At 40.5% G+C, this 14183-nt stretch overlaps 2 protein-coding genes across 3 annotated transcripts in view; one reads left to right on the top strand and one right to left on the bottom strand.

Moving 5' to 3' along the window:
• SECISBP2L (SECIS binding protein 2 like) overlaps positions 1 to 9250 on the bottom strand; it is a 29720-nt gene extending 20470 nt beyond the window's left edge. The window contains exon 1 of one of the 2 annotated variants that reach the window (XM_032699602.1): positions 9067 to 9250. In XM_032699602.1, coding sequence (XP_032555493.1) covers positions 9067 to 9084 — 18 coding nt within the window. In that variant the 5' untranslated portion in view covers positions 9085 to 9250. Of the gene's footprint in view, positions 1 to 8437; positions 8511 to 9066 lie in introns of those variants that run through there. The other variant, XM_032699603.1, reaches the window with a different exon arrangement.
• On the top strand, positions 9083 to 10289 carry LOC116792948 (cuticle collagen 2-like). The gene is made up of 2 exons (XM_032700453.1): positions 9083 to 9476; positions 9749 to 10289. The coding sequence occupies exons 1-2, from the start codon at positions 9083 to 9085 to the stop codon at positions 9799 to 9801; spliced, it is 447 nt and encodes a 148-aa protein (XP_032556344.1). The 3' UTR covers positions 9802 to 10289.
• The last annotated feature ends 3894 nt before the right edge of the window (positions 10290 to 14183 follow it).

Genomic DNA, 14183 nt, shown 5'->3' with positions numbered 1-14183 from the left:
TCCCAGTGAGTAAGAAAAGCTACTTTTACTTGATGAGTAAGTACTTTAATGGATCAGACTGAACTAGAAAAAGTGAGGTCAAGACCCGCTCATGCAAAGTACTGGATTTTTGTTTAGTTAGTCTGACACACTTACATACAAGAAATTTAATTACTGAGCAAGAGGCAGAATCATCATCAAGTAAATTACCAAACCCATGAGTTACACTGTAATTCAACAAATGAGTTGAAAATCAGCTGGTATTTAAGTACTTTGCTGTCACCTCCTACAAAGGGGAGAGGAAAAAACATTGTTGAGCCAGTAAAAGCTCCCTAATTTTCATATAAGTATTATATGCACTATTAAATCATCATAACTACCAGTGACTGATGCATTCTATTTTTATATTAGGGAATAATTTTCAATACATATTACTTATGATAGTAACATTAGAATTCCCTGACAATTTCAAATGCTAATTCAAAATTTTTGCTCAATTCATTCTGTTTAACTCCAAATGTGACGTTCAAACTAAGTAATTATGAAACAGTCATTCTACAACAGCTTTTTGGATGACCTGTACAAGTGAAATCAAACTTTTCCTGCAAAAGGTGCTATTACAGACAGTGTCTGCCTCTTATTATCTTTACCTTTCCATCACCAAATTTGCTAATTCATACTTCTTTCTTGAGATTTTATGCAGTCTTAGCTCAATTTTCACCATTAGCCATTTCCTGTAAACAGAGTTCACCAAATAATTTCTATTTAAACATCACTCACTTCTTCCAAATACTGTGCACCTCACTAAGATGAGCTTTATAAACACAGGAGAAAACTTTCTAAGTGAAATATTGTTTAGGATAGGAGACCACTGTCTGCAGGATGTCCTCAACTATTGAGATCAAAGTCACATCCTTAACAACTTGGGATGGTAGGACATTCTGCAAGCCACAGTGACCAAGACCAAAGTTTGCTTATAACCAAACTGAGAATTGAAAAAAATTATACAAAATGGGGGGAAATCCACAACACTTATCAAGTGTAGAGTCCATGACTACTTTTAACCATTTCTTGAGAAGATTACGTGTCTTTGGACTTTCTGAAGTGTGCAGGGAAAGCAGAAACATCCCTTCCAACAAAATGAGTCTTTACTTTGATATGCTTATTTAGTAACAACATCAGTCATCTAAAGATAAAATTGTAGTTAACAGATGTGAAGTTCCAGCAGCAATCAAGAGAAAACCAAACATCTAAAAAAAAAAAAAAGAAAAAGTGGAATTAAGAGTGCCAGGCAATAACATGTATTTGAAAGTGACAAGAAATATCGTTCTTGTCAGAAAAGTATTTATTAATGACTGTTCTCAAAATGCTTATGGCTATAAAATGGAGATACATATGGAATATAATGCATGGAAGGATGTCCCATCCCTGGAAGTGTTCAAGACCAGGCTGGATAAGGCTTTGAGCAACCTGGTGTAGTGGAAGGTGTCCCTGCCCATGGCAGGGGTTTGGAACTAGATGACCTTTAAGGTCCCTACCAGCCCAAACCATTCTAGGATTCTATAAGCACAAATACAGAAGCATCACTACCTGCTGCACAACAAGGTCTGCATTAGAGAGGAAAAAAAAATCACCTTAATACATTTCTTTATCATTAGGTAGTAGGCAAACATTCCTTTCTTCTACAGTAACTCTTTTCCAACTCCTGGAGTTCCACTGAGAAGAAAAGCTGTGGGGCAGCTGCAGCAGCACCAAATTTGTGCAACACAAACCAAAGCGCGGCTCCATCCAGAGCTTCCTCCCTGGCCCCGGGCACATCCCGCAGCTGCTGCATGACCCGCCCACCCCTCCGCAAACCTCCCCGGCATCCTCCTCAACACAGCACGAGGGTACAGGCTTTCTATTAAAAAAAAAAAAAAAAGGGGGGGCTTATCTGCAGTGATCGCAGAATAAGTGGCAGAAATACCCGTGCTGAAACCCCTCCCTGAAATCGAAGATCCTTTTTCCGTGCTATTTCAGGCAAAAATATTTGCTTGAGAACAGACTCAGTTCTGGGCTGGCCTACAAAACGAGGTGGCATAAACATCAAAGGAACACACCAAGGCCATCTCGTCCACAGAACGTTCAAGAGTAAAACTAGGATGAGTGCTTTATCAACACTGAAAACTTCCCAACTATTCCTAATCTGCTGGTCACTATCTGCCTGCAACATGTCCAGTGAATTTTAGCCAAGATACTAAAAATAAACTCTAGCACTGGCTCAGAAAATAGTTTTAACATTCTATTTGTAATTCAGGTTGGGACAAAACTCCCTGTTTTAAAGATCTTTCCTGTCTGGTTGTCTACTCTTTCCCTATGTTATTTTGGGAGATTGATATGGAAATGCTAAAATCGTTCTTTATTGACAGGTCTCTTGCAAAATGGTCTCATGACAATGATTTTTGTGATATTGCACTCCATCATCACTCATTATTAGAATTATGAGAGAACTGTCTTTCATATCAAGTATTAAAAAAACAAAGTATAACTGATCAAAGCAGGAGCTTTGAGCAGGAGATGAATCCCATCTGCAAGGCCGCCAAGAATTTCTTGACAATTTCTGAGGATAATCCCTACCTTACTTTTACATCCAAGGTGGATTGGATAAAATTTGATTTATTTAAATCTTTCCAGCAAAAACAGTGATTGTCAGGGGTTTTTTTTTATTTGTTTTCTAAATTTATTACAAAAACCCACAACAAAAAACACTCTTATCATGTAATTTGACAAGTTTAGGAAAATAATTTAAATTATTCTGCTTGATTTTGTTAGGTTCAAACAACTCAGAGATGCCCAAACTAGAAAGACAACTTTAATGCTTCCTTTCCTCTTGCCCAGTCTTTCATAGAGGCAATGATTACTACTGTTATGACAGAGCAATTGGGTGATGTATTTAATTACCCTTTTCTGTATACAGCTCATAACAAGTTTAGCTTACCAATAATGATAAAATAAAGATACAGCATATCCTGTAATCATAAACATATATGGGGTGCATTTGAAAGTTAATTTCTTTTTTCACTTACAGAACTTGGAGAGTGTCTGTTATTTAAAGGAATGAAAACTGCATTTCACAATGTTTTATGTGCATCATACCTTAGACGCTGTTTTTTTGGTGCAATTTAGTCTGCACCTACAGGTTTGCTTAGTTCATGGAGATTGGGATTTTTTAATCCTCTCAAGAAACTTGTTTCAGCAAAGAAAAGAATTTAAGGTAAACCTCTGGTTCAGATTTCGCATTTTCTTCTGTAGCAACTGAAACAGCAACTGAAATCTCAAAAACCTTAGAACACGTGTCTCAAACTCATACTGCAAACATAATACCTGCAGTTCTCAGCAGAACTTATACATTTCATCAGACAACAAGACCCCATTTGCACTTTGGGGTAGAAAACAGGCAGCTCAAGTGTATTACCAACTAAACCAAATTAACTTCACCGTATTGCTTCCTGATAATATTTTACCACTCTTTCAAAAATACTCCAACAGTTATGTTTTACATAGGATGTGTCTTCAGAGGAGAGTAGTAAACTTAATGAAACTTAAAGTAAAAAGGGGAAACAAATGTACTAAGTCAGTTCAGCCTGCTAACCAAACCAAACCAAACAGAATTAACTCTGCAGGGTGATTGTCCAGACACTTCAGCACATGTCACAGATGGCCAGTGGTTTCAGTGGAAAAGTGAGGGAAACAAAAGAGCAACACTAAGTAATTTGCCCAAAGTTATCTAAGCAGGTTTTTTTAGGACTATGGATTTCTCAGCTGGGAGGAAGGGTGGGTAAAGAAAGACAGCAAAGTAACTCTATTTGATAAGACGCATTTTAGCCCTCCTGGCACCCACTGAGTTGTGAGAACAACAGAAATAACACTCCCTTCACAGTGCAAGAAGAAAAAGTGAAACAAAAAAAAAAAAACAAAAACAAACAAACAAACCCCCCAAAAAAACCACAAAAACCCAGCCAACCAACCAACAAAAAAAAAAAAAAAAAAAAAATCGAAGAAATCCATTTAGTAGTAAGTAAAAGTGCTGCTAATTTGTCATTTCACTGGACAAGCAAAAGATATCTCCTACTGAAACTTCCTATGTCTTTTAATAGGTTGTCTCTGTGCTCCTTTGGGGAGATACAGAAACAATAATGCCAAATAAACAGCGTGTTGGTGGTGGCTTTGACTTTTAAATACCATGCTGACAGGCCTAAGACTGCAACCAGTGACAAATGACGCAAACTGCAGAATAAGAGACGAGATGCTTTTTTGTTTCAGAAGGAAACAAAAAGTGCATAAAACAAAGTGCATATAAATATATATGAACACAACTCCTCAAAGAGTTTCACCTACACAAGACAAATGGAGTGACAAGTGCCACAAACAGCACCAGTTGGACTGACTGATCAGGCCACTGATTTGTAACCACACAGACAAGAAAGATTTGTCACACACTAAAAGATTTGGGGGAAGGCTCCTCACTTTCCCTAATCCTTACAATAGAGCACCTGTGATACAAGATAAACTCTAATTGCTCCCACAGTACTGAGATTTATTTCAGCCTGTACCCTCTAAAAAAATTAGCACTTTGCCACTGGCATCAGTAAATGCATGGTCAGACCTTAATATAAAGTAACATGCAATTTTGATCAGGCACTCTAAAAGCAAACACTGCAAGACCAAACTTGATTTTATTTTGGAGTGCAACTTTTTCATGTTTATTCAACCTTTCATATCACAAAGCTAAACAAAACCTTATTGAAATTGACCTTTGATAAGCAACCCAATTCTAAATACAAATTTAAGTCATGCTGAAACATCAGATTTTCAATTAGCTGCCTATTAATGGAAACACAGCCCTTCAAAAGAAACCAAGATTTAGACAGAAGTCTCTTTTGTAGATATCCCTAGTTTCAATTTACAAAATGTTTTGCAGTAGCTCATTACATATTTCAGTCCAACAATTACAAGTCTTTCAAGACAGCATATATACTGAAGAGCTCCTTTGTTTCCTATATAAAAGCTACTGTAGTCCTCAACAGCTGCAAAGACAGAGGATGACACAAGCAGGAACAGACTGGTAAACTTTGTCCTGTAGTTATAGCACTGTACGTTTAATCTTAGAAAAGTTGTTGTTCATTGTAGCTTAACGACATTCAGCATTTTCCATTAAATAGAATCTCTGTCATCTTGCTGCCTTGGAGAACACTTAGATATCAATCTTACCATTTACAGGGTGAGAAAAGAGACACAGATGTCACATCTCAGAGGGCTATAATAAAATCAGCTGGTTTACTGTCTCAAAGTCTGGAAACAAGAAGTCTCATCACAAAAGTAAAATAAAAACACGCTCAACCTTTTTTTTTTTTCCCAGAAAAAAAATCCTGCTTTTGAATTTTGAATTTCATAATTTAAAAGCCATGTTATAGTAAGGCAAGTCACAGTTCATCTATTTTAAGATAAACTTTACAAATATGGAAGTCATTGTTTCTATAATTAGTTGCTTCTAAGTGGCAGATACTCCGGGAATGGTAAATATGCAGTTGGACTGGAAACACCAGCAGCAGGCCATTTAACAAAGCACAAAATTTCATCCTCCCTATTTACATTTAACATAGTCATTTCAACACACCACTTAAAGTAAATACACTATGAGGTGAGTCTTTCCCTTTTCCCTCAGCTCATAATAAGGGAATCATGCGTAATTCCCTTCCCTTTCACAGAAAAAAGTACCATGATCAGAACATAACAAAGTTAAATATTTAACTGTTTTATCTATATATAGAAAACAAACAAGTGGTACAACATGACAAGTTGGCATGTTTAAACTCAAAGCCAGAATATTCTAGGAAAAAAAAAAGGGAGGAAAATAAAACTTAGTATTTACAGTTACAAAAGCTTGTCCAAAGATAAAAAACCAGCTACCAACATGATCTTCTTCACTTACTTTACAGCATTTAACAGTACATACAACTTTCTAAACCTATCCATGTGAAATGGTAATATTTGAATGTTCTAAAAGGATTAATCCAAACTATTTACGTAAATCAGTTTTCTGATCTCCACAAACTACAGTCAATGACAAATACATTTGTGACCAAAAAGATTTTCATGGAATCATATCAATAACATTTAAATTCACCAGTGAACACTCTAAAATAAGACCATACAAAACTCCCACAAAACCCAAACTTTCAAGGTTCAAGAGAAAGCAGCAAGCAAAATGTACAGAACAGGAAAACTGACATTTTCCAGCTTGCCTCAGTTGAAAACTCTGCCATGGGTAAGAAACACAAAAGGAAAGTGGACAGGATAAAGAGCACAAAACATTGATCCAGATCTACTTCTATGGCAACCATATTATCAAGCCACCTGTTGAACAGTCAGGAATAGCAGAGACAAGCAGAACAGGCTGTCTTTAAGCAATACTAAAACAAAACACAGGTCACAGATTTCTCAACTTCACCTGATTTCTCAACTGTACTAAAGGAACCAAACGTCTTAATCACAGGGCAAGACAAAAGTGTAACACTGAGAAAAATCAAAGCACAGCAGTACCATTGAGAGAAGTTGTTTTTCTTTAGTTTTCTACCATATTCTGCTTAAGCAGAAAGAGGCTTGTAGGTCACATGCCAAATTTTTTCTCTACCAGGAAAATAACCTCCACTTAACTGCTGAAACCCATCTGCTTTTTAATGGGAACAGTTTCATTCTGGTGTAGACAGAAGTAAACTTCCACACCCACTACAAAAATCACAACAATTCCTATCATAAAACAAATAGTTTTTAAACAGCTTTCTTCTGTTTTCGTCTATGTCAGCTGCCAAAATATCACTGAGCATATTATAACAAATGAAGTCATATCAGAATTTAGGCAACGGAAACCTGAAGGGTACTCAACAAGTGATTCTTTTTTTTTGTCATTTAGGTGTCCAAATAATCTTGTTACATGAAATTTCATACTGATTTACTAAGCCAACACCACAAAACTGTTTCCCCATCAAAATACCATGGAAATCCCATGCTACCACACTACATCAGTCCCAGCAGCTTATACTCTGATTCCACAGGAGTTATTCCTATCAGCATGAACAGTTACCACGCTGTGCCTGAGAGAGCATTCTGAGGGAAAGGGGAGGAGAGAATAAGTCCTGCTAACACACATCTGCATGCTTTAATATTCATTTATCAGATGTCATGCAATACAGGTGAAGAAAGAAGCCCAAATAAAGGGAAAAATGAAACAGCTCCCAAAACTGATGCAACCTTATCAAACACTTACACTGGTAAAGGAGATTACATTCGATTCTTACAGCACAAAGGGTTCAAACCCAAAGCATTTATGGATCTCCTAATCAAGATGCTACTGTATAATGAGAAGACAAAAGCAACAAGATAGTTGAATCATATTAGAAACTCATCAGGTATTAATTATTTGTCTGCCTAGAAGCCTTACTCGTGGCTAAGGAACCAACAGGACCAGATATGCTGCAAACAGAGTAAACAAGAAGATGGTTCCTGCTTCAAAGAACTTCACTGCACCTCCAACTCAAAAACCTGCACTTAGTTAAAACAGTCACAGTCAACACTCTACACTGTAAATAACACAACAACTCTCAGTTTTCATGAACTATTTTGAACAAATTCAAAGAGAATGGTTTGATAAAGGCACGTGTGTGAACCTCCAGTAGTGAAGAGCTCAAGCAACAAAGAATAAATATTTCACAAGTGTACTACAGCAGTAATTCCAGATGAAACAAAGGGGTAAAAAAAAAATACAAACCACACCAAAATACAACATTTTAAAGCAGAAAATACTACAGATTGGACTAATGTGAATTTTACAGAATAAGATCAGTTTTTCTATATGAAGGCAAATAAAAAGCATAAAAAAATTGAATTTAAAATCATTACAACACCAGAAAGCCCAGTAAGAAAGCCACAGTGGGAGCCATACTGCTATAAGACATACTGCTCACTAACTTCCTTAGACACAGGTACAAAATGAAAAGCAGTGTATCTCTACAGAGTACATTACTGGTCATTACCTACTTTGCTACAGGAGCCTGTGTTATTTTATTCCTTAACCCTACCATTAGAACCCCTGGAGATGCCAAAGCTGAAAACTAGGAAACAAAGAGCTGTAATTCATGAATTTTCAACACATTCTGCAGAAACAGAAGCTTAAAAATAACATCAGGCTGTTAGGGATGACATCATTCATTTCAGATACATCTTTGAGAACTACCTCCTGACCACGAACTGTGTTATTGCACATATGGAACAAGCCATACAAACTCTTAAGGCCCAGCTTAGATTTCTTCATACCCCATATGGTCTGAAGAATAATTCAAACTGATTACCTCGGCAAAGCCAAGTTTAATACTTAAGAAAAAAAAAAAAGGGACCTGTAGAATTAGTGAGCTACACCCACCTCTCTCCCACTCAGCTACCAGGGGACCACCAGCTGTGCCCTATCACTGAAAACTTCAGCCCGAACCTGACATTTACAGCATTTCAGCAAGAGTGACACCTCACTTGCGTTGCAAAGTTCCCAAGAAACCTGTTTCTTCCTCAAGAAACCAAGTCTCTCCTAATGACCAGCCAGGTTTAGACTAAAGGCCGCTAACTGCAGTTTGCTTGAAACAAAGCCCGAAAGGCCAGGAGGGAGAAGATCAAAACAGAGCTCTGAATTCCCTTAGCATTCCCAGGGGAGCCGCTCCCGGCTTCGCAGGTCCCCGGGACAGCCGGGCCGGGCGCGGCCTGAGCCTCCCGCCCGGGCAGGGGTCGGACACACGCCGGGCTCCCTCTCCCAGCCGGGGGAACGCGCTGCCCGCCCCTCCGGAGGGCCGCTCCCGGGCGGGGCGGGTCCCGGGGCCCCTCACGGCCGCTCCCGGGGCCCCCGCCCCGCAGGCCGCGCCCCGCCCTGCCGTCCCTGCCCGCCGCTCGGCCCCCGCCGCCGGCCCGGCCGGGGCTGACACGGCCCGACACAGCCCGGGCCCGCTCCGCTCGCCGCCCTCCCCGCCGCCCCTCCCGCGGCAGCCGCTCGCGGTGCCCTCGCACCTTGTCCGCTTTGTCCATGGCTCCCGCGGCGCCGAGCGGCGGCTCTACTGCGGGCGGCGGAGGGCCCGGGCCGCCTCCCCCATGGCGCTGCAGCCCCGCCGCGTCCGCACACGCCCGGAGCGGCGGCGGCCCCGCTCGCGGTTATCACGGGAACCGGGACCGGCTACGCCACGGCCGGGGCGGGGCGGGCGGCGGGGAGGGCCCAGCTGGGACGGAAGCCGGGCGGGCCCAGCCCGGGAACGCCCTCGCTGCCCCCCGGGGCGGGCGCTCCCCGCCCGCGTTCGGGCCGCACGGAAACAAGCGAGGCCGTGTCTCGAACGTGACGGAAACCCGCGGGAAGGAGCGGGGGGAGCGCGTTGTGCCCCCGCCCGGGGCCGCCCCCCCCCCCCCGCGGAGCGTGAGGGCGGCAGGTGCGCGGCGGGCCCGGCTGCTCGGGGGCGGCGCCGGGGGAGTCTCGGGCGGCGGTGTCCTTGAAATTAACTGGAACATCGAAGGAAAAAAAAAAAATCTGAGATTTATTTAGAGGCAGGAATCTAAAAATGTCGCAGCGGCGTCTGGAGCCGGGCTGTGAAGGGACCGTGTGTGCGGGACCCGGGCGCTGCCGGCGAAGGAGGGGGATTGTAAGACGTGGGGTTTGGCACAGCTTGTGTGACGTCCCTTTATTTTGCTGCCCTGGTTTTAGTGTGGTTAATTATGAGTAACACCAGTGAAATCCATGAGACCGCGTTCACCTAGAGACACTGGAGAACAGGAAACGATTGAAGGAGCCGGTGCTGCGCAACAACACATGATCCCGTGCGTGTGATCTGCATGGGATGGTCCTGCATTTCATTAAGCATTAATATGTCTGCTGCCTTGGGTTTAATGGAAAAGGAGCATGATTTATTTACAACTTGGTTGATTCATGGCAAGGGAAGAAAAAAAGAACTAGACAAGTATCTCTGTGAAAGACATACACAAAGGATATCCTAGAGCAGACTCTTGAGCACTTCCAGGTGAAATACATTATAAATGTATTATGTATTAATACAAGAATCAGGCTTCTGCTTCGTGAAGGTTCTTGTGAGGAATAAATGGCTTGCCTTTTAAAGAAAAAAGCAAGCAAGCCTGGATCTGATTTTGACAGAGTTAAGAACGACCAAAAATGTCACTACAGAGCTATCTTGCTAGAGCTTCCTAGATTGAACCTTTATAATTATTTAACCTTTCCAGATTTATGTTCATTATACTATGTAACAATTTGTTCTACTTCATAAGAAATTTATTTCTTAGGTAAATCCATATAATGCCTTTGTGTTTTCTTAAGAGTTGCTCTTCACCATTAAAACCTCACCTGTAACATGGGATTATGAAGATGGCTGTTGCGTTGCAGAGCAAGATCTCATCTTGCAAACAGATGACACGGAGAACTTGCACAGACCATCCCTGCCTTCTGTGCTACTCCATCCACATCAGCAGGATCCCTATCTAGGTGTAACTTTTGCTTACATGTCTGCAATATTACTTACATTCAGTGACTTATGTTTTCATGAGGTTGCAGTACACAGAATCATGGGATCATGTGGGAAAGGGAGTGGGGTGAAGTTGTAATCCCAATGAAATTTAACTATAGGGTTTCTATTAACTTCAGTGAGGACAGTTTTACTACAAATGAAGAGAACAGGAGGGCTGCTGCAGCACCCTAATTGATACAGAAACCTCAGTTTAACTGAGAAGCTGCAGGCAGTTTACACTTTATATGCACTTCTGTATCCCAGCACTTTCCTTGATGAGATTATATGGTCAGCAGAACTCCCACAAGTGTTCATGACTCTAAGAAGCCATTTCAAGGTGGTAACAAAGATTAATTTGAGGTTATGTTCCCAGGGGCTTTTACACAATGAGATTTATTTCAACACAAGAAGTCACGAAAGTAAAACTGTGGATTAGGCTGGTTGTACAAAGAGCTTTCAGCTGATGCAATGGAACAGCATTTCATCAGTCATTGATGAACTTAAATATGAGATGGAAATCTACAGATAAATAGTTATGAAACATACGCCACCTAAACTTAATCTCACTTAAACAACAAATCTCTACTGAGCAAAATGTATTTTATTCCCAGTTGTTAAATGTGTTTCACTTATTTGTGCAAAATTAGGTTGATTTATTTCAAACCTAGTCACTTTTCATCTCCCAAGTAATGTGGGAGAACTTGCCTGACTGGACAGAAAACAGTGAAAAAATCCCACTGAAACAAGTAGAACAATCATTTTCTTGTATTAGCACACCAGTGTTTTAGTGTGGAATGCATCTTAATTTGTTCAAATTGGTGCTGACCACAGAATATATATTATGACATTTGCTTAAGATAGTGGCTGTGTTTTTAAGAAATAATGACTCATTATGGCAAGGCTGTCCGTTATGAAATTCCTCTTTTGTTCCCAACGTACAGGCTCGAAGGGCAAAGACCCTTCCCAAATCTTCGTTCGCGAAGACTGGCCATACACATACCAACAGAAAGGTCACACTTGAAAGGGCTGTTATGCATAAACAACAAGAATGTCTAAGATCTAAATTGGGCAGTGATTAAAGAGATATCAGAGCTACATAAGTCTGTGCAATATAAATACTACAGAAAGTCATGTTGGGTCACCCGAGTGGCCATTTGGGTGAAAAAAAATCTCAAGTCTCCCGTAAAATTTAACTGTGTTATCACCAAAAAGAAAAACATCCCAAAGCACTCAGAACCAGTTATGTGAAATCCTCTATCCACAGCTATCACAAATATGCCAGGGTATCTGGTTACATCATCGTCATCTTGATCGAGTGTTGTGCAAGAGAACCCAACCGTGTTACAGTCCTTAAGGAAGCCATAAAAAAATTCTAAAAACCCTGCTGAATTCAAACATGTTGGTAACTGCAGTAGCTGATTTTGAATACTCAAGCCTAAGGGTCCAGTTCTCAAATCTGGCAGTTTGTAAACAATTATTGCTACTTTTTTATTGCAACATGGATTAAGTAAGCAAAGAATTTGTAAGCAAAAATGATGGTCAAAGCTAGCAAGTGCTGATTGCTTACAGAAAAATTTTGTAAATGTTTGGGGGTTTATTGCTGCATCTGCTGGGTAGTGGAAATACCCTTCCTGAACACAATGGAGGACACAGGTCAAAGGAAGAAGAAAATACAGGTCGACACAAAAATAAAAAAATGGAGTCTAAACCAAAATACCTCAGCAACATGGAAAGGCACTTTCCATGGTAAGTGGAAAGTGGTAGTGACTGTATTCAGAATTCAAATCACAGGATAACAAGCAAATTTAACAGCACATGTGCAGCCACTCACGCTCTCTACTTCCATAGGGTCTATTTACATTCAGTGGGTATAAAGTCCTACAAAACACATAAGGATGTGATTATGCACGTCCCACTGAAATCGAGGCAGCTCCTTACACTGGAAGCTGAACATATGTACAGGCTTAACTGCACTGGCATGGAAACATGAAATAAGGGTTGCTCAGTAACACCCCCCTCCACCCCCTGGGTCTAAGCAGGCCGAGACTGAGCTCCAAGGCAGCAGCACCACCTGACCATGGACTGCAGCGGGTTTGGAGGCTGCCATGGTGAGCAAGGGAAAGAGGCAGCAGGAATAAAGCAAACTCCAAAATGACAGTTTTACTGGCCTGGGACTAAAATCTTCAGCATAATTAGAGAAAAAGACAAGTACAGAAAGCAAAGTATATCTTGGCAAATAAACACTTGTATCTGCTGGTACAACATGTGGTGTTCTGCACAGGCAGCTGGGGGCAGACAACAGGGAACATCACTGGAGCCAAAGTGGGAAGGTGAGCTGGGAACTAGTGCATGAATGTGAGAATCACGATTCTGATGGCAACGTGCAATTACTACCTGGCAGCAGCCAGAGTGAGCCCAGCTCTCCCACCGAGAGCAGAGAGGCAGCAGAGCCAACTGAGACAGATCCTGCCATGCAGCTCTCTGTACCACAGCCAGGAAGGGATTAGCCTTTACTCTTGCTGTAATGCCTCCAGTTATTACAGCTAAGATTTGGTACTACATATGCAATTATTATAACACAGGTACACTTTGCAATCTATCTTCCCACAGATTTAGAGGCTTTTAAGACAGTGATAATCCTTTCTGTCAATATCTTAATTAACACTTCACTAGTTGATTAGCTTATAATGTATTTTACCTAGTTCTCTAACCTAGTTCTAAAATATATTTTTAGCACTTTGAAAATAATAAAGTAACAGCTAAACTTTCAAAGTCAATATTAACATCTCTATATGGAAATTTAGTTCAAATAACTGCTGTATTTTTGAGAAAGCAATGGGTACTGTCCAGAGTGATGTCATTTTACTCTTACTCCATAAATACACAGTTCCTGCTCAAGTAAATTAATTTACTACCTCTCAAAAAAAAATACAATCTTCAAATACAGACATAATGTTTTACAGCTGACAACTTCTGAGTAATTACAAAAATCAGTGTTTATTTACAGACTACAATTCAAATACCTTCATTATATTATTCTACCAGGTGCATTTCAGCTGCCTTGCCATTTTTCCATTTTCTTGTTTGGTTGGGTTTTTTTTTTGTTCTTATTGTTCAATACATTTTTAATTCTATTTAAAAGCAAAATGAAATCCTCACTACATCAAGGTTTCAGATCCAATCCATTAGAGTAGGACTTTGAGATGCAAAAAGAATACATTCCTCCGAAGTATGCTTGATAAATAAAATAAAAAAAATAAATCTAAAATGCAGACATAGCACCCACATCCTCCCAGACTTCATTTTCACGTTGTTCAGTTTTAATGCATAAGCTGCCAGCAACTCAGAAGAAGGGTTTATATCTACACAGCTTAATCACTGTTGTAATCTCACAAAAGATTACAACAGCCGTTAAAATGTTCCTTTGCAAACAGTGGTACTGGTACTAAGATGCCAGTTTGTCTTGTACCAACAGCAACAAAAAGTATATAAAAAGACCCCAGAAGCTGTGAAAAGTGTGGCTCTGACAGTCAGTGACAACTGCAGAAATTTAATGACTGGAACTCAGACTGGAGAACACAGTGAGGCTGCTTTACCACGTCTGGAACAACCTGCAGTGCAAGA

The sequence above is a fragment of the Chiroxiphia lanceolata genome, chromosome 12 (assembly GCF_009829145.1).
Source record: "Chiroxiphia lanceolata isolate bChiLan1 chromosome 12, bChiLan1.pri, whole genome shotgun sequence".
Lineage (NCBI taxonomy): Eukaryota > Metazoa > Chordata > Aves > Passeriformes > Pipridae > Chiroxiphia > Chiroxiphia lanceolata.
The sequence above is the reverse complement of the archived record's forward strand: the minus strand, read 5'-3'. Positions and strand labels throughout refer to the sequence as shown.